Source organism: Nannospalax galili, unplaced genomic scaffold (genome assembly GCF_000622305.1).
Source record: "Nannospalax galili isolate Female #2095 unplaced genomic scaffold, S.galili_v1.0 scaffold59, whole genome shotgun sequence".
In the NCBI taxonomy this organism is placed as follows: Eukaryota; Metazoa; Chordata; class Mammalia; order Rodentia; family Spalacidae; genus Nannospalax; species Nannospalax galili.
In genome coordinates, this window is record NW_008344412.1 from 2,659,319 (window position 1) to 2,679,554 (window position 20,236).

The window sequence follows — 20,236 nt, forward strand, 5'->3', positions numbered from 1 at the left end:
GAGGGCAAGGAGCAAAAACTGTCCTTTATGTCCCTCTGACCAAATTATTATAGGTCTCAAAGTATGTCTGTTAAACATCCAAGAAGGTTAGTTCCACCAGTCTGGTACTTTTAATTACTGTGTGTCATGTAGATAAATCTTGGGCAAAGACCAATTGTTCTCAGATAAACCTTACATAGATTTCTTGATCTGGTATGTATAATTTGTCAGTAGGTTGTTGGAGTAATATGGTTCCCTCTGGTTTTTAAAACTAGCTAGGCATTATTTACCTCTCCCATTGTCTCACCCCGCCATCATGGTTTTCCCACTTAAGGTGCCCCCATTTCCCCCCTTTCTCCCTTAATAATACCCTTCTCTTACGGGCCTACCTCTCTTGAGCTCCTTCTTTCCTTTATCACCTAAGTTCCTTGTATACCCTTCCCTCCCCACTCCTTTAAACTAACCCAATTTTTATCCTTATCTCCCTTATTAAGGCCTGTTTCCTACTGTTCTCTTTCAGGTTCTTTCTTTCCCTTTACCTCCCTGTTTCCTTCCATTATCCTGGTTCCTGAAATTAGTCTGGATACATACTCACTTATCAGGGTTTGGTTCTAGGATCCACATATGGGGCAGAACATACGTCGATTTTTTTTCTGAGTCTGTGTTACTTCACTTAGTATAACAGTTTCTAGTTCCATCCATTTAGCTGCAAATTTCATCTTTTCTTATTGCTGAGCAGAACGCCACTGTGTAGATGTACCACATTTTCATTATCCACTTGTCACTTGAGGGACACTTAGGTTGCTTTTTTCATTTAGCACCAAGTGGAGGCTGGATTCAGGCACTCTCAGAGGGTCAGCAATGTTCTGGGTCCCTACTAATAATGAGCTGTTTTCTTAGGTTTATATTTTTATTTTGTTCTAGACTTCTTGGAAATTTTGATCAGGCTTGAAGTTTTTGTTGTTTGCTTGTTTTGTTGTTTTCTTTCTTGCTGCCTGAATATAATAATTTCTTGAAAAAAGTAAAACCATGAAAATACATCCTCTCCAACATTTGGTATCATTTGTTCTCTTGATCTTAGCCAGTCTGACTGGGGTAGGGTGAAATCTTAAAGTGGTTTTGATTTGCATTTCCCTAAGAATAGTGCTGTCGAACATCTTTTAAGATGCTTTATAGCCATCTTTACTTCTTTTGAGAACTCTCTGTTCAGCTCCTTAGCCCTTTTAATTTTGGGTTACTTCTTGTCTTGATTCTCTTTTTTGAGATCGTTATATATTTTGGATATTACACCTCTGTCAGATGTGTCACAGGTGAAGATTTTTCTCCCGTTCTGTGGGTTTTCTCTTCACTTCCCTGGTTGCCTCCTTTGATGTACAGAAGCTTTTCAGTTTAATGAGGCCCCATTTGTTAATTCTTGCCCTTGTTTCCTGAGCAGTTGTCCTGTTTAGAAAATCCTTTCCTACACTTATATCTGCATTATCTCTATGTCCTGCATTATCTCTAGGGGGTTCTCATTGTACTCCTCTAGGGGATTATTGGTATTTGGTGGGGATATGTTATTTTGGTTTTTCATGTTATTTTTTCTCTGTGATTTTGACATGTGAATTTCTTTTGTAGTTTCTCATTCTTGTGTGAGACTCAAGTCTTCAAGATAGGTCTGCTTCTTTTTGTAGACTTTGTGTCTTTGTGGTTTACTTTTTGGACATGAAAAGCTGGTTTGTCTAAACTTCAGTTCTCTCTTTTGATTTTGTATTGGAGTGGCCAGATTGCTTTTGTCTTCAGGAGTTCCCACAGAGGGCCAAGTCAGATGAGGATCAGATGTGCTTGGGCTTTCTCCTAAGGTCTGGATCCCTCCAGGAAAGATTTTGGCCTCAGGAATTTGGGGGTTGACTGGCCTGAGAGCAGGGCCGAGGAAAGATGCTGATCTAGGGCAGCTGGTGGCCATCCCACCCAGAGATGCAAAGGGAGATGGGGGTGGGAAGAGGCCCTGAGGACTCCTGGGGGTGCATGGAGGAACTGGGTTTGTCTGGATACAAAGGATCAGGAAGCAGTGGTGGTTCCTCAGGTGTCTGGGGCGCCAAGACTAGGAATGGGACAGGACCCAGGCTAGGAGGAGAGACTGGTGGCAGAGACGGGAGGATGAATGAGGCTGGGGGAGTCAAGGTGTGGAGGCGGGATAGACTTACCCTGGAGAGAGGCTGTGGGTTGTGCAGGGCCAGGGAAGCAGAGAGCTGGAGTATTTTTTTTTAGTAACTTGTTTTGAGTGTGGATAGTTGTATAAGAAATTCCCATAGCTTTGATTTGGGATTAAAAAGGAAAAATTTACACTTTCAGTCAAAAAGATTGACTTTTTTTTTTTTTTTATTTTTTCATAGGAAGAGGTTGAAGTCTCCTAGAATAGCTCAAAATAAAGCAGTATGGACAGTGAGTTCCCTTTGTTTCTGGGCCTAAACGCCTAGTTACTAGAGGATGAAAAACTTTGATGAGTTAGATAGGGCCAGTTCCAGCAGCTGTACCCTGAAATAGTCAAAGCTCAGTTAACTTATATACAGTATCCCTGTTCAACAGCTGTTTCTGGTTATTGCTATGCCTTTTCCTGTGGAATTACTGGTCTTAAGTATTACCTAGCAAGGAACTGCAGTATATACCCTTAATTAGCTCTCAAACCTTAATATTTGGTATATTGTCTTTCTCTTCAAGTATCCCTCACTCCCCCCTTTTTCTTTTGAGACAATATGTAGACCAGAATGGCCCTGAATTTAGTATTGTAGTACTCTCTTCAACCTTTCAAGTGTGGAATTAGAGGTGGGGACTATAATATCTGGATATTGTTTTTGTTTGTTCTTGTTGCTTATGATGATGGTGATGATGGTGATGATGGTGGTGATGTTGTGGCCCGAATTCTCTGTGGGTCTCCTGTGCAATCAGTCAAACCATATAATATATTTTATGCGAGTTTGTTCACATACAAAGGAATGAGAACCCAGGGCCTAGCCCCATGCCTCCAGCTGCCAGAGCCTGCCATATCAGACCACGCTCCGGGTACCATAGTTACCGCTAGCATTTGCTTATGCCTCAGGGGCCAGTGATCTTGCCCCAGATCCACAGGAGTCAGTCCATTCTGTCTTTGAGTTGCTGTGCTGGCTGCGTATTCCTCACACCACACGTGCTTCCCACAGCTCCCAGCTCCCATCCCAAGATGGCTGCCGGCTTCCCCTTTGTAGTCCTTGCTCCATATCAGTCCCTGTTCATCGGAGGAACCAGCCAATCAGGAGACACTCCACCCCTTTCCTCCGCTCTTAATCTTCCTGTCCTTCTTCCCCTAAAGTCCCTGAGCCTTGCAGGGGGTGATAGATGTAGGGCGAGGTAGTGGTTTCTTGGGCCTCCCCATTAGTCGTCTTTAGGCTGTGGCCACTGATCTATCTCAGTGGTGTTTCTTCTACTATAAAGATGGAAGGAAGTAGACACATTTAAACAAACATGAATGTAAATACAAATGCCTAGACAGTATCCCATTAGGTGTACTGTACTCATTAAACAGTATACCCATGATGGCTTCTCCATTAGGGCCTGTAGCCTGTCTTGTCAGGAGGCGTTGCCCTGGTCTACAGCACCAGATGTGTGTTCCACCCCTAGGAATGGGCCTTATCCAATTAGAAATTTGTCAGTTGTACGTGTGCTGGTTGAGCCATCATTGCACTTGCAGGTATTGCTTGGTATGTCCATGGTGTGCAGCACATGGGATCCATTGTTTAGTAGAATTATAGGGGATCCTTTCTTCCCCAACCATCCATATAGAGCCTCCTGGCAATTTGAACGTTATTAGTCCAGTGGCACGGAGTGTTTTGGCTTAGTCTCAGTTCCATCTCTTCTTCTCCCATGCTCACAACAAGCAGTGACCTCAGCAACATGGCGTTACTGACCTTTCTAGTGTACAACTGATATTAATGGCAATAGCCTTGGTGACAACCATGTATCTTTAATGCCTTCAACCAGCCATCCCATTAAGGCCTGCTCCCCCCTGCATTGGCCTAGGTTGAACAGCCTAAATTGCAAGGATGGATGGGTGGTTATATAACTTAGCTGTGAAGCTTCTGAAGGACTTAGACTGACATCATTTGCTCCTGTGTCCCATACTCTCACAAGCCCCGTGGCCAGGGGCTCTCTGCTTGCTTGCTTGCTTGTTTTTCCTAGTTTTAACAATTTTAGCATGGAATATTTCCTCGCCACAGCACAGTTAGCTTTTTTTTTTTTTTTTTTTTCCCCTTTTTACTGTTATCTGTCTTTTCCTCTTGAGTCCTTGGACCTTACACAAGTCAGAGTGTCCCGCCTTTCTTCTCTCTCTAGCTCTGTAACTGGGTCTGTCAGTTCAGCCTTTTCAGCTTTTCCTGCCTGGAGCACATCTTTTATCATGAAAAGTGGCCACTCTGTCTCTCTGGGAGCTCCATTTGGGTCCAGAGCAGGTACAAGATTTACTAGCCTTTGGGTAACTTTTAACAAATCTTCACCTACCCGCAACATATCCCCACATTTACAAAATAGCTGTGACCCACACTTCTGTGTAGCTGGCCTCTTTTTAGTTACAGATTTCATGATCCATTTTATAGCCCATATGACTATCTCTAACCCCATTAACCATATGGGTTTTGATTGGCTTCTCTCCTGCATTTGGGACTCAGAGCTCAGCTGACTGGCCACAGGGGCAGTGGGAACAGCACTGCTTTCTGAGACCCACATCCCCAAGGCTGTAGTTCTTTATCCAGCCAGACTATGCCAGTTTTTTGGCCCAAATTGTCTCTGGGTCTCCTTCGCGATCAGACCAACCATATATGTAAATTTTTAAAAAATATTATTTTTATCTTATGCGCGTATGAGTGTATTGCCTGCATATAGGTAAGTGCACCCGTGTCGTGCAATGCCTGCGAGGACAGAAGAGGCAGTTGGATTCCCTGGAATTGGAGTTACAGACAGTTGTTAGCTGCCATGTAGGTGCTGGGATTTGAACTTCGGTCTTCTTCATTGCCCAGTGAGCCATCTCTCCAGCCCCCAAACTGTATATTTTATGTGAGTTTATTAACTTACAAAGGAATGAGAACCCAGTGTCTAGCCCCTGCCTTTGGCGGCCATATCCCGCCATACCAGACTGCACCCAGGCTACCATAGTCCCCGCTAGCATTTGCTCATGCCTCAGGGGCCAGTGATCTCGCCCCGGGTCCACAGGAGTCAGTCCATTCTGTCTTTGAGTTTCTGAGCTGGCTAAGTGTTCCCCACACCACACGTGCTACCCGGCTCCCAGCTTCCGTCCCAAGATGGCTCCTGGCTTCCCCTTCACATAGCCCTTGTTCCGTGTCAGGCCCCATCTGTCGGAGGAACCAGCCAATTGGGAGACATATGTCTTTTTGAGACAGGGTCTCCCAGTAGGCCCAGCTGTCCTGGAATTTACTATATAGACTAGGCTGGCCTTGAACTCACAGAGATCCACCTGCCTCTGCTTCCCAAGTGCTGGGATTGAAGGTGCGTGCCACCACACCCGGCTTGTTTATTTTTATTTTTTGTTTTTGGTCTTTTTTGAGACAGGGTCTCCCAGTAGGCCCAGCAGGCCTGGAACTCACTATGTAGACCAGGTTGGCTTTGAACTCAAAGAGATCCGCCTGCTTCTGCCTCCGGAGTGCTGGGATTAAAGATGTGTGCCACCATGCCTGGCTTATTATTTTTATTTTTATGTATATGAGTGCATATATAGCCTGCATGTGTGCAAGTGTACCAGTGTCTTGCAGTGCCTGTGGAGGTCAGAAGAGGGTGTCAGATTCCCTGGAATTGGCTGTTAGGCACCATGTTGGTGCTGGGAATTGAACCCTGGTCCTCTCCAGGAGCAGCCAGTTGCTCTTAACCACTGAGCCATCTCTCCAGCCTCTGTTGTTGCTTTTTGAGACAGGGTCTTATGTATCTGATGCTGGTTTTGACTTTGCTATGTAGCTTGAGAATGACATAGAACTCTGATCCTCCTGCCTTGATCTCCCAAGTGCTGGGATTACAGTTGTGTATCACCACACTGAGTTTATGTGCTGCTGGAGAAACCCAGGGTTTTGTGACTGTTAGATGAGCATTCTACCAGCTAAACCACATGTCTCCCTCATTGAAAAAATGGTTAATGGGGCTAGGTACTAAAGATTGACTAAAGATTGAACCTAGGGCCTTGCACATGCTGGACAAGCACTTTACCATAGTGCTGTATCCCCAGCCTCTTCTGCTTTCTTTCTTTTTTTGTCTTTTAGACACAGGGTCTCCCTATAGCCCCAGCAGACCTGGAACTCTCTATGTAGACCAGGCTGGCCTTGAACTCACAGAGATCCACCTGCCCCTGCCTCTGGAGTGCTGGGATTAAAGGTGTGCGCCCCCACACCTGGCTTCTTCTGCTTTCTTAACAGTTATGTTATTCTATTTCCCACCTCCATTTAGATCTCTTCCTATCTTGCCCTAATGTGTTTTTCTAGTTCATTGGTTTCTCCTGCCCCCACCCCACACGCAGTAGAGGCCAGAAGTCTTCATTGGGTGCCTTCCTCAGTTACTCTCATCTTTTTTTTTGAAACAAGGTCTCTGATTGACTTTAGAGCTCACCAGGTAAGACTGGCTGGCTAGGAAACCCCTGGAAGCTCCTTGTTTCCACCCCTAGCACTGGGATTATATGCACATGCTACCATGCTAGGCTTTTACATGGGTGCTAAGTATCTAAACTCGGGTACTCATAGTTGCATAGTGAGCACATTATCACATTATGGACTGAGCCACCTCCTAAGTTCCTCATTTTTTTTTTTTTTTCTTTCTTTTTGGAGACAAGGCCTCACAGTGATCCCCTCTGACCTCAAACTCAGAGGGGTCCACCTGCCTCTACCTGTGTGTGCTGGGATTAAAGGTGTGCATCACTGTCTGCCTGGCTTTTATTTTCTTTCCTTTTTTTTTTTTTTTTTAAAAATGTCTTTTCTTTATTGGTGCATGAGCATGATATTGTAGGGTAGAAAAGGGAAACTGGAGAGATGGGCTTTAACGACATGAATGCTGGGAACTGAACATTTGATGTTTGGTTATGAGCCTTAGCCTTTAACAGCTGAACTGGCTCTCCAACCTTCATTTGTTTCCTTGATGATAGCTTTTCTAACTGGAATGAGATGGAAACTCAAAGCGTTTCATTTGCATTTTCCTAAGGGCTTAAGGATGTTAAACACTTCCTAATTATTTATTGGCTATTTGTTTTTTTCTTCTTTATGTTTTTATTTAGCAGTTTCAAATATTCAGATCTTACATTCAAAAAGGTTTTCATCAGTTTCTCTGAGGGGTGAGAGATTTGCATGTAATTTCATTCTTGTGCAGGTGGAAAGGTGGAAGTCCAGTTTCCCCAGTACCATTTGTCAAAAACAATGCATGTTTTTGACAGCTTTGTCAAAAATTAGGTGGCTATATCTGTGTGTTCATTTCTCTGTCCACTGTTCCGCTCCCTTGGTATTTGTTTCTGTTTTTGTGCCAGGACCATGCCATTTTTATTACCAAGGCTCAGTAGTGTAATTTGAAATTGGTAATTATAATACCTTCAGCATGGCTCTCTTTGTGAAGGGTTGGTTGGTATTTGGTGTCTTTTGTGTTCCCTTCCACAATGAATGTCAGGGCTTTTGATGGAGATGGCATTGAATCTGTTGATTACTTTTGGTATTATAGCCTTTATCATAATACTAATGACCAATCCATGAGCTTAGAACATCTTTCCATCTTCTGAGGTATTGTTCTTTTGTGAGTGTCTTAAAGTTTTCATTATAGAAGCCTCTTTGCTTAGTTTTGTTCACAGGTTTTTTTTTTTTTTTTTTTTTTGAAGCTACTGGAGGTATTTTTTCTCCTGATTTCTTTGTCACTGTTACTGGACAAAGATAGTTTTTGTATGTTGATTTTTTTTTTTTTTAATATCCTGCTATTTCATTGAACATATCAGGTTTAAGAGTTTTCTGATGAAATCTTTGGGTGTTTTAAGTATAGGCTCTTGTCATCTGCAAACAGATGTAACTATATTGATCAAGAGTGGAACTCTAGTGGATGTTCCTGTTTCATTCAGGATCTTAGAACAGAAGATTAACTTTGGTCACAAGGTTAGGTAAGATTCCATTTGTAACAGAAGACATTCCCAGAAAAGTCATTCCTACAGGTTTCCAGTTTTTTGGCACTTTTTTTTTTTTTTTTGGTAAATATTTTATTTATTATTTTTATTTTCCTGCATGTGTGCTAGTGTACCCATGTCGTGCAGTGCCTCAGAGGTCAGAAGAGGGCATCAGATTCCCCGGAACTGGAGTTAAGGACGGTTCGTAGCCTCCATGTGGGTGCTGGGAATCAAACTCGGGTCCTCTGCAAGAGTAGTCAGTGCTCTTAACTGCTGAGCCATCTCTCCAGCCCTTGTATGTAAGTTTTTTAAAGTATTCCCTAATGATTCTTTTATTTTATAGAACTCTGTAGTAACATACTTTTATTGTGTGTGTGAGTGCAGGCACACTTGTAGAAGTCAGAAGACAACTCTTGGGCATTGGTTCTTTCTTGCCATCATAAGGGATCTGAGAGTTGAACTAGGTTTTTAGGTCTGTATGCAAGCACCTCTACCCTCTGAACCATCCTGATGGCCCTATGTATTCCTGTTTCAGTCTTCATTTAATTAATTTCTGCCATGATCTTTAATATATCCGGGTGCATGCTGGTTTTGGGATTAGGTCATTATTTTTCCAAGACCTTGAGGTGCATAGTTAGATATTTATTTGAAATTCCACCCCCCCTTTTTTTCTGGTCTTTTTTTAAAAAATATAAAATAATCTTTCCTCTTAGAACTGCCTTGAGTGTGCTGTAAAGGTTCTAATAAGTTGTGCGTTTGTTTTCATTTGGTTCTAACCTTTTTGTCCTCTTCCTGGTTTCTTCCGTGATCCATGGAACATGTAAGAGATTATGTCTCTATGAATTCATGTTTCTGTAGGTTTGTTTTTATTTTAATCTTTTGGAGACAGGGTCTCCCTGTAGCCCCAGCTGGCCTGTTACTTGCTGTGTAGATCAGGCTGGCTTTGAACTCAGAAAGATCTGCCTGCTTCCCGAGTCCTGATTAAAGGTATATGCCACCACACCTGGCTTTGCTTTTTTTTTTTTTTTTTAAATGAGTTTATTTCAATGCTTCTTGTGGCCTAGAATCTAATCTGTTTTACTGACAGTTTCATGTACTGTTGAAGAATGTGTGTTCTGTTCTGTTTCTGTCACACAATATTCTGTAATTATCTGGTAAGTTCCTTTGATATATGCTGTAGTTAACTTAAGGTTTCTTTGTTAATATTTAATTATTTATTTATTTTTGTCTTTTTGAGTCAGGGTCTCCCTGTAGCCCCAGCTGGTAGAACTCACTTTGTAGACCAGGCTGGCCTTGAACTCAGAGAGATTTGCCTGCCTCTGCCTCCTGAGTGCTGGGATTAAAGGCATGCACCACCATGCCTGGCTTAATTCTTTTTGTAAATTTGAGAATTTCATGCTTTCATAGTTGTATTTATATTATTTCTATCCCTCCCAGTACCCCTCCAGCTCCTACTCTGTTCCTGACTCTCTCTCAAAAGTTTCTTGTTTGCTTCTTTATTATGTTAATGTGTACGTACATATATTTATAAATACACACATCCATAAAATGCACTGAGTCCATTTAGTGGTGCTCATGTGTACCTGTGTTTGACTGTTTGCTTGGTATTAGATAACCTCTCAGGGAACTAGTACCTGGAGAAAACTGATTCTCCCCCTTCTCAGCATCCATTGATTAGAAGGGAATTCATGCATGGCACTGTAAACAGCCAAGTACACATGGTTAGAGAGCTCATAGACCCTAGAGAAGAACCTACTTTTGTCCGTTTCCTAGACTAATATAATTTCTTACTGTATTCTAAATACATATCCTCATATTTACAGACAAGTGTCCGCTCAACACTCATCAAAGAAGCTTTTTGTAAGAGATGGAAACTATTACAAAGTTCCACAACTGCTCAGAATACAAAGAATAAGTGACTGTAAGGTGCTCAGCTCTAAGTGATACATCTACAATGCAACCTCAGTACCTCAGTCTCAGGGAACATCATGGAAAATGTAAGAGCCAGAGGGACAAAAAACCCCACCTGCTGCTAGTTAATACGTTCTAGACATGATAAGGAAGTTACACCAATGAAATCTCCACAGTGTGCTGTCGAACAAGATCTGCATAGTGACAAAACCAGTTGACATGCCAGGGTGGAAGGGGGGAATTTCATGGGGTCTCATCTCCAAGATTAAGAACTATGGGCAATCTTTGTTGGTTCCCTCCCTCCCTCCCTCCCTCCCTCGTGATAACCTATCTAGAGATTGAGAAAATGGGGAGGAAATCACTCACTGTTACTAAGACATAGGACTTTTTGTGTCCATTAGTGTTTTATGAAATTAGAAATTCCAATCAATGTATAGTGCATATGTATTAACAACTGTTTCTTTTTCTTTTTTTTTAAAAAGTGTGTTGCTGGGCATGGTGGTGCATGCCTTTAATCCCAGCACTCTGGAGGCAGAGGTAGGCAGGTCTCTGAGTTCAGGGCCAGCCTAGAACTCACATAAGGTGAAAGGATAGAACCAACTCTACATGATTGTCCTCTAACTTCACAGGAGTGCTGTAGCACACACCCTGTCCCCCCATCATGTACACACACAGAATAATAAGTACATTTAAAAACAATCCCCAGACTAAGTATTTGAGAGTCTAAAATTTCTGGTATTAAGTACGCTGACTTCCCTCCTTCCTCTTCTGTTGTTGCTGGGGCCTTGCAAACACTACCGTTGAGTTACATCCCTACAGCCCTGTGTTTAACAAAATTTGCTTTATGTTTTACAGAACTTGAGCTTTGGTAGGAAGTAGGTTATAGATCTACTTTAGGTCTGACCCCAAACCTCTTTATCATTTGAATAGATTCTTTCATTTCTTTAGCAGAAGATAATATTGTATACCTTGTTTCATATTACCCACACAAAATTCAGAGAAGTCTTATGAGTTCACTAGGATTATTAGCTTCCAAAGTGCTGAGGCTATAGGCAGGCACCACCATGCCTGCACAAGTTCCCTGTTTTAGCTGTTTGTAGTCATTGCAGGAGTCAAGACCTGGAGTATAGCTGGCTGTGGCATGCCTGTTGTCCCAGCACTCAGGAGACTGAGGCAGGATAGTGAGTTCCAGGCCTGCTTTGGCAATGTCATGGGACTGTCTCCAAACCAAATCAAACCAGAATCTCTGGTGGCTTCTGGTTGTCAGCTTTAGTTTTTGTTTTTTTTTCCCCGCCTAGAGAATATCTGTAAATAGAAATTTTCACATCCTATTCCTATTAAATGTTTTTAATTTCTAGACGGTTGAAGGCTGGATAAGATGTGTCAGTGGCCATGTGAGGAATGTGGGCCTCAGCTTGTACCTACCTGTCCTTTAGTAGTCCCCACTCCTCAGTTAACCTATAGACTGTTTGTTTTGCTAATTATAATGTAGCTAAATTATATAACACTATTGACCTGACCTTTAAGAGCAGAGCATATGGGGCAAAATGGGACATTTGTTGAGGATATTGTTAAAGGATAGACTTTTTATAAAGATTAGCAGCCAGATTCTTCACTGACTCTCTTCTTTGAATCCACAGTGCTATCATCATCTCTGGAGGACCCAATTCTGTGTATGCAGAAGATGCCCCCTGGTTTGATCCAGCAATATTCACCATTGGCAAGCCTGTTCTTGGAATTTGCTATGGCATGCAGGTACAGCTGCAAATTGACTTTGAGTTGACTTAACGTTTTATTCTTCTTGTGATTTGAACTGTAGCAGTACTTGTTTCTTTAGGGTAATCTGTGCATATTACTCCTGTGTATTAATTGCTATACTAGCATTACGGAACTAACTGAATAAGGAACTTATAATACAATACTGTTCACCTTTTAAATAATGAGAATTCCTCTTGTTCCACCTACCCACCATCATTTGTTACTAAGTGTTCTATATTTTGGCCATACTAGCTTAGTTTAAGAAATACAGATTTAGCCAAGTTTGGTAACACAATTTTGCTTTTTTGTTTTAATTTTTTAGTTATTTTTATTTTATGTGTATGCATGTAGGTAAGTGCACCTGTGTCGTGCAATGCCCGTGGAGATCAGAAGAGGCAGTCGGATCCCCTGGGACTGGTGTTATGGACAGTTGTTAGGTGCCATGTGGGTGCTGGGATTCGAACCTGGGTCTTCTGCAAGAACAGCCGGTGTTTTTAACCGCTGAGCTGTCTCTCCAGCCCCATACACGTTTTTAATCCCAGCACTTGGGAGGCAGAGACTGGCAGATCTGTGTGAGTTCAAGGCTGGCCCGGTCTACATAGTGAGTTCTAGACCAGCTGGGGCTACAGGAAGACCCTTTCTCAAAAAGTCCCCCCCCCCCAAAAAAAAAATAGAGATTTACCTGGCAAGTATTATCTTTGATAAGGTGATAGATAATGCTGAACCAGTAACATGCTGAATTCCCATTTATTGAAGAACAGTTTTATTTAACAAGATTGAAAGAATATAAATAGATACATTTTAAAAAAGTTTTTACTTATAGTTGTAATCAAAATGATTATCCAGTTAGATAACTTGAAATACTGTCTTATTTGATTAGATCATCTGGAAACTGAGCTAGGAAGCGTCCCTGACTAATCTGTTATTAGTTGATGCATTAGTATATTTTATGTCCTTGCTTTCCCCCATCCATCTTGCTCATCTTTTTAAGACAGAATTTAGGCTGTGTAGACCAAACTAGCGATCCTTCTGTAGCCTTTCGAGTGCTCTAATATAGTTCACTTCTTTTTTTTTTTTTTTTTTTTTTTTTTTTTTTTTTTTTTTTAAAAAAAAATGACATGGGACTGGAGAGATGGCTCAGCAGTTAAGAACACTGGTTGTTCTTGCAGAAGACCCGGGTTCAAATCCCAGCACCCAGTGTTTTGATCAAATCCATGCCTCCTCCCTCTCCTCCAACCCCTCCCCCCCAAAAAAAAAACCTCAAGGTTTTCTTCTGTGCTAAGAATAGCCAAGTGGATTATGACTGTGGATCAACTTGTTCAGTTTGTAAATTATCTGCCTCTATTCCGTTTGCCTACCTTTTGGCTTTATCATGCAATGATACAGTAGAAGACATGACCCATGTGGAAGTGGAATTAGTCTACTTGTGATACCCTAGAGAGCTGTTCATGTCTTTCAGTGAGTTGGTTAAGTTCTTGAAATGTGAATAATTTGAAATTACAGTAAGTGGACAAAACAGTGGAAGTTAAAAAATGATTTTTTTAAAATAAAATGGTTGAATCTGTTGTGCTTAAGGGAAGCTGCTTGAAAAGGAGAAAGTAAAGATTAATGCGCTTTCTTATAGATGGCTCTGGGCTTTTAGTGAAATCAGGAAATACAATTCAGTATTCACATAAGAAAATCGGCTGTTGTAGTTCCTGTTGTTGAATATTGAGCACAATACTAGAAGAATCCAGCCAGTAAAACTGCTGTACCAGATTTGATTTCCTAAAGTTGCTTATGATGATTTTCCATGTTGGTTAAGAGAAAATAGTAGTCACTAAAGTATGTGAAGTATAAAATCTACAGTATTTTCTATTAGACAAAAAGTTTTATAGTAGAAGTCTCCTTTTTTCTTGTTTCTGAAAAAGCCTAAATGATGATTATAAATTTGACTTTGGAAAAATTGTTTGTTTCGTCTAAAAGAGCCTGCATCCTGATTAAATTGAATATTGGAAATTGGCTGACTACATTTTTCAATATACCTTTGTCCCAACGTCTAACATATTTACACAGTTTATAGTTCCTCCTTGCCAGAATAGTCAGTCATTATAATATGACTTCTCACTTGCGGTTTTGTAAGAGACTCTGCCTCTAACTAACTAAATAAACAAACAACAAAAAAAGTCCAACAGCAACAAAAAGATACTGGTTTAGTTGCACATACCTTGTTATGTAGAGGCAATATTCCAAGGCTAGCCAGGACTACAGGAGACTGTAACTCAAAAAAAAACCAAAAATATATTGGGCCTAGAGAGATGGCTCAGTGGTTAAGATCACTGGCTGCTTTTGCAGAGGACCTGGGTTTGGGACCTGGCACTCATATAGCGGCTAATAACCATCCATAACTCAAGATCCAGGGTATCTGATGCACTCTTCTAGCTTGTGTGGGCAGAAGAAAAAAGGGCTGAAGAAATAGTTCAGAAGACCCAGTTTCAGTTTCAATCCCCAGAACCCCCATGGTGGCTAATAATCATTTGTAACTCTAGTTCCAGGGTAATCCAATTCCCTCTTCTGACTCTGGGTATTGCATGACACAGATGCACTTACACACATACAGGCAACACATAAAATAAAAATGATAAAGTATTTAAAAAAAATTAAAAAACCCCAAATATTAAAAATGATACAGTGGTTTAGCATTTTTCTCTGTAAGTTTCCTATGTAATTGCAAGGCGAAGTTTTTCTGTTATTTAATAGCTGTAGCCAGGCCTACTGATATTAAGTGTGTGAAGAGTTTTGTTACTAATATGGACTGTTGTGGGTGGATAACACAATAGACTGATCTTGATATTCTGGCAGAAATTCAACTCTGCTTATTGTTGCTAGACATGAGCCCAGGCCTTTGGGTGTGCTAGGCAAGTACTCTGCCAACCAAGCTAAGCTGCATCCTCAACTTTTGCCTGGTTTTACCCTGAGTCATCTGTGTGCTTCATTATGATAGGAGAGATCTTTATGTTACATACTGAACTCCTGCCAGCTGTCCTATCATAATGAAACACACAGATGTTACAGATGCATAGTAGCTTGTCTCTAATGTTTATGGGTTCACTTGGCTTTTTTAAAAAAAAGTTTTAAAGATGTATTTTTTTATGTGTATGAGTGTTTTGCCTGCATGTATGTAGGTGTTCACTGGTGTCCAGAAGAGGAAGCGGAACTCCTGGAACAGTTCTCAGCTGCCATGTAGATGCTGGGAACTGAACCCAGGTTCTCTGGAAGAGCAAGAAGTGTTCTTAACTGCTGAGCCACCTCTCCAGCCCCAACTTTACTTGTTTCTGAGACAGGGTCTTACTGTGTAACCTGGAACTCAACCATGTAGACCAGGCTGTCCTTGAACAGACAGAGATCCTCCTGCGTTTGTTGGGCTTAAAGGTGTGTACCATCACACCTTTGCCTACTTGGCTTTTTTTCTTTCTTTCTTTTTTTTTAAGAGAAGTTTTAATTACATTTTTATTTTATTGTTGGGGGTGGAGGGTACACGTATGAGACATTGTGTGTATGGAGGCCAAAAAAACATCTTGACAAGAGTCAGTTTTCTGTTTCCCTTGGACAGATTCTGGTGAATGAACCCAGGGCATCAGGCTTAGTAGCAAGTACCTTTGCCCATTATGCCATCTCACCAGCCCTTGTCTTTTTTTTTGTCTTTCTTGGAGACAAGGGTCTTACTGTAGCCCCAGCTAACCTGGCATTTGTTATGTAAACCAGCCTGGCCTTGATCTCACAGAGATCTGTCTGCGTCTGCCTCCCAAGTACTGGGATTGAAAGCGTGCACCACCATGCCTGACTTGTCTTTTTTATATTCCCTGAAAGTTTTTGTCCAAAAATGTTTTTCTTTCTTTTGTTTAGCTTTTGTTTGAGATAGGATCTCGCAGTGTAGCCTAGGTGGACCTGGACCTTGTAGTTCTCCTGCCTCACCTACCAGTGTGATCTGCCACAAGATAACAAAGTGTTGATGTTGTGCTCCACTCCCAAATTACTTTTATTGGTAGACTTTCTTCTCCTCCTTAATCTAAGCCTTATTGTACAACCTTAGCATACACAGATAAAAAAGAAGATCTGAGCCTATAAGCTAGGTCTGGATAGGGCTTATGAAATCTGTGAGTTAGAGGCCAGCCTGGTCTACACAGTGAGTTCCAGGCCAACCAGGGCTACATAGTGAGAACATGTCTCAACCCCTCCCCCATTCATACATTCATACATGTATACAGTGTATTTTGATCATATCTACCATTCAGTCACCCAGAATCCCCTCCCCCCATCATCTCTCCCTCTTAATTTGGGGTATGCGTGTGTGTCTGTGTCCATCCATCTGTTTGTCCGTCTGTCCATCCACTCATCAATCCACCTGCTGAGTCCAGCTAGCCCTGCTCATATTCTCATTTCATGGACTGTGGGTCATTCACTGGGGCATGGGGAAACCTCTCAGTGACTACATCCCCAAGGAAAAGTGACTGTCCCCAGCAGCTTTCAACTGCCAAAAGCTCCATAGCTAAGGATAGGGGCTCAGCAGCCCCTCCCTCCATCATGCTGGAATTTTTAAATGGCTTCATCTGTGTAGGTCTTGTGCAGGTAATCACAGCTGCTGTGAATTCATGTGTGCAGTGGTCATGCCATGTTCAGATAACAGCAGTTCACAGCACTCTTCTTTGTCCTTTGGTGCCTGTATTTTTTCTGCCCCCTCTTCTACAGTGTTCCTGAATCCTTGCAGGATATGGGGGGACATGGGTTGCTGGTGGGGTGTTGATACAGATATCCCACCTACAGCTGAGTACTGACAGTCCCTTATTCTCAGTACTTTGAGCAGCAATGCAGCTCTGAATTAACCACCACTCAGTGCAACAAGAAGCTTCTTTGAGCAGTATGGGAGCAGCAAAATCTGTGGCTATAAACATAATTATTTAAAGACAGTTTGACAAGATAACCATTTAGAAAAACAACATTAATAGGCTCTCCCCTAGGGCCTATGACTTCCTTAGCAATGGGTTTTTACTATTGTAAAGCACCAGGCATGAGTTCTCTCCTGTGGAACAGGTCTCCAATCTAATCAAGAGAATGGTTGTTTACCTTTGTAAACAATATTGTTGATATTAATCCAGTGGACACTTTTTGCTTGGTAGGATGGTATTATAGCATATAGGATCTGATGCTGGATAATACCGTTGATGTCTTTTCTCCCCTAGTAGCCTGCATAAAATCTTTTAACACTGAAAGCTAGCCAACAGGGAGAGAGTGAAAACCATATTGTTTTTTTTTTTGGTCTTTTTGAGACAGGGTCTCCCTGTAGCCCCAGCTAGCCTGGAACGTGCTATGTAGACCAGGCTGGCCTTGAATTCACAGAGATCCGCCTGCCTCTGGGACTAAAGGCGTGTGCTACCACGGCTGGCCAAAATAAGTTCTTTATGTGGTCATCCCTTTTCAAATACATGTTTAACTGATTCCTCAGCTTTTTGTTCTTTGGCTTTTACTAATACAGAGCCAAAAAATAATCACAAAAGCTTTCTGAACAGGTGAGATAGTTCTAAATATTGTTACAAGCCCTTAGCTTTGTAGAAGTCTTTGCTTATTTAGACTGTTCGGACTATGCACAGTTCCAACAATCTTAGTCTTGTAGCTATTTTCTAATTATGAACTGTGGGTTATGGGAGGCAGAAGTGCCCATGAAGGCTCATTGAAGATGAACACGTTCATTTTTCACTCAGCGCTTTTGAATGATGGCTCTAGGCTGCACACTGCCCTGCCCCTTGGGCTGTAAAGAGTTCGAACAGACATCGTGGTCTGTTTTGATAATCATACAAGTTTGAGTGGGTGAACTGGAGAATAAGGGGAAGGATGAGAGGTCAAACTGAATATTAGTTAAGGGCCATGTAATAAAAAGTCTTGTGTTTGATATAATGGACTTGGAATTTATAAACCAGGGAATTAGCAAACGGTGGCATGCATGCTAAATCTGTCTTACTTGGCTTGCAAACAAAGATGGTTTTTATGTTTTTAAATGACTGGGAAAAAAAACTTTTAATAAAGAATTAGTAAAGGCAGAAGAATCAAGTGTTCAAGGATACCTTTGGCTACATAGCAAAGAATTTGAGACTAACCTGGGCTATATGAGGCCCTGTTTTTTATTTTTAATTTTTTAATTTTTTATTTTTTGTGGTCTTTTTGAGACAGGATCTCCTTGTAGCCCCAGCTGTCCTGGAACTCCCTATGTAGACCAGGCTGGCATTGAGCTCTCAGAGATCCGCCTGCCTCTGCCTCCCGAGTGCTGGGATTAAAGGCAGGTGCCACCATGCCCGGCTAAGGCCTTGTTCTTTAAAAAAAAAGGTTATATTTTTTTATATGTAGAATGTGAAAATGAAATGAGATTCAGATTTCAGAATCTAGAAACAAAATTTTATTTTTGTCCATTTTGTCAGCATTTGTGTAGAGATGCCTCTGGGTTGTAATGGCTAGAGTTGAAGAACTGCTCCTGGCACAATAGGGCCTTGAGACTGAGTCCACCCTCATCTGTAGATGCTAGAGGGCCATTGAAGAATTTAATCATGTGCTACCTCATTCATCTTAACTTTTAGTAGGTAGCACTGGTAGCACTCCAGAATCTAGACTAGAACATGGACAAGACTAGAGGCTGTAGATTAGATTAGACTGTAGCCTGGCCTCTTACACTGTACCTTCATGTGCTGGAGAAAGGGGCTGTATCTGAGACTTGAGCTTGAGAATTACTGGGTTAAACAAAGGGTAACATGTTTCTTTACTGAGAGACTCAACTGAATGAATGCCTAAAAAAAATTGGGGGGCAGGGTAGCATTTGCTAATGGTTTTGAATAATTTGCTTTTATAAACTACAAGATTAAATATTTACTTGGCCTTTTCTCTTTGTTGGAGTCTGGCTGTCTTTATCCTTAGGACTTTTATAAAACACACACCAAACTAAACTGTAGTTATGATGTCAAAGCTGTATTTATCAGATGTGGAGGGTTTAGGATGGTGCAGAATGCTGGGTATGGTGGCACAAACCTTTAATCCCAGTACTCAGGAGGCAGAGGCAGGCAAACCTCTGTGAGTTCATGGCCAGCCTGATCTACATAGTTAGTGCCAGGCCAGCTGGGGCTGCAGGGAGACCCTGTCTCAAAAAGATTTAAAAAAAAAAAAAAAGGGAGGGACAGAATGAAATAAGCGTCTACTGGAATATGGAATTTCAGTAGACGGGTTTAACTGCAAAGCAGTGGATTTACCACACCCTTTTTGTAGGCTTTCTGACTGTTCTTTTGGCATAAAATATTAAATATCTTGGAGGGCTTTTTGGTTTTCAGAATTCCTGTTATGGTATTTATTTTCTACTATGGCATTAGATTTTTTTTTTTTTTAAGATTTATTTATTTTATTGCATATGTGTATGTGTGAATGGCTGCATGTATCTCTTGTGTGCCTAGTGCCTATGGAGGCCAGAAAGGGCATCAGTTCCCCTGGAACTAGAGAGGCAGTGGTGAGACACCATGTAGATGCTGGGAACTGAGCTCAGGTTCTCCACAACAGCAACAAGTGCTTCTAAACACTGAGTCTCCTCTCTAGTCCTTTATCTCTTAAAAAAAAAAAAATTATTTTTGAGACAGGGTCTATCTGTAGCCCCAGCTGGCCAGGAACTTGCTATGTAGACCAGGCTGGTCTTGATCTCAGAGATCTGCCTGCTTCTGCCTTCCAAGTGCTGAGGCTAAAGGTGTGCACCACCACAGAAGGCTTTTTAGCCCCTTAAACATTTTTTTTTAAGCTCAGTGTACCTTTGCAGATGATTTTAAATCAAATTCTGACTTTAGTATTAAAGAAATTTAATGCTTTTTAAAAAATATTTTGTTATTTTTATTTTATGTGTATGCATGTATTGCCTGCATGTAGGTTAGTGCACCCATATTGTGCAATGCCTGAGGAGAACAGAAGAGGCTGTTTGGAACTGCAGTTACGGACAGTTGTTAGCTGCCATGTGGGTGCCGGGATTAGAACCTAGGTCTTCTACAGGAACAATCTGTGTTCTTAACCCCTGAGCCATCTCTCCAGCCCCAGAAATTTATTGTTTTTAATACGTGAATTAAAGTAATGGAAAAATCTGCCAGTGTTTTAACAAAATTTAGGTCAAATTTTGAATCATTTTGTTAGGTAATTATTCCTCTTAATAACTTTCTATGTAGTAGTAATGGCTGTCTTCATTTATCAGACTTTTTATTATTTATTTATTTATTTATATTAGTCATTTTTGAGACAGGGTCCCCCTGTAGCCACAGCTGTGGAGACCAGGCTGGCCTCAACTCACAGAAATCCACATGCCTCTGTCTCCTGAGTTCTGGGATTAAAGGAATGCGCCACCACGCTCGGCTAAACTCTACTTACTTATATATGTATTTTTTTTTATGGTATAAACAT

The 20,236-nt window shown here is 41.4% G+C and overlaps 1 protein-coding gene across 1 annotated transcript in view; it reads left to right on the forward strand.

The window, feature by feature from the left end:
- Nucleotides 1-20,236, forward strand: part of Gmps (guanine monophosphate synthase) — an 81,396-nt gene that overhangs the window by 15,273 nt on the left and 45,887 nt on the right. Inside the window, exon 3 of the mRNA XM_008840639.3 lies at nt 11,671-11,785. Coding sequence (XP_008838861.1) covers nt 11,671-11,785 — 115 coding nt within the window. The remainder of the gene's footprint in view (nt 1-11,670; nt 11,786-20,236) is intronic.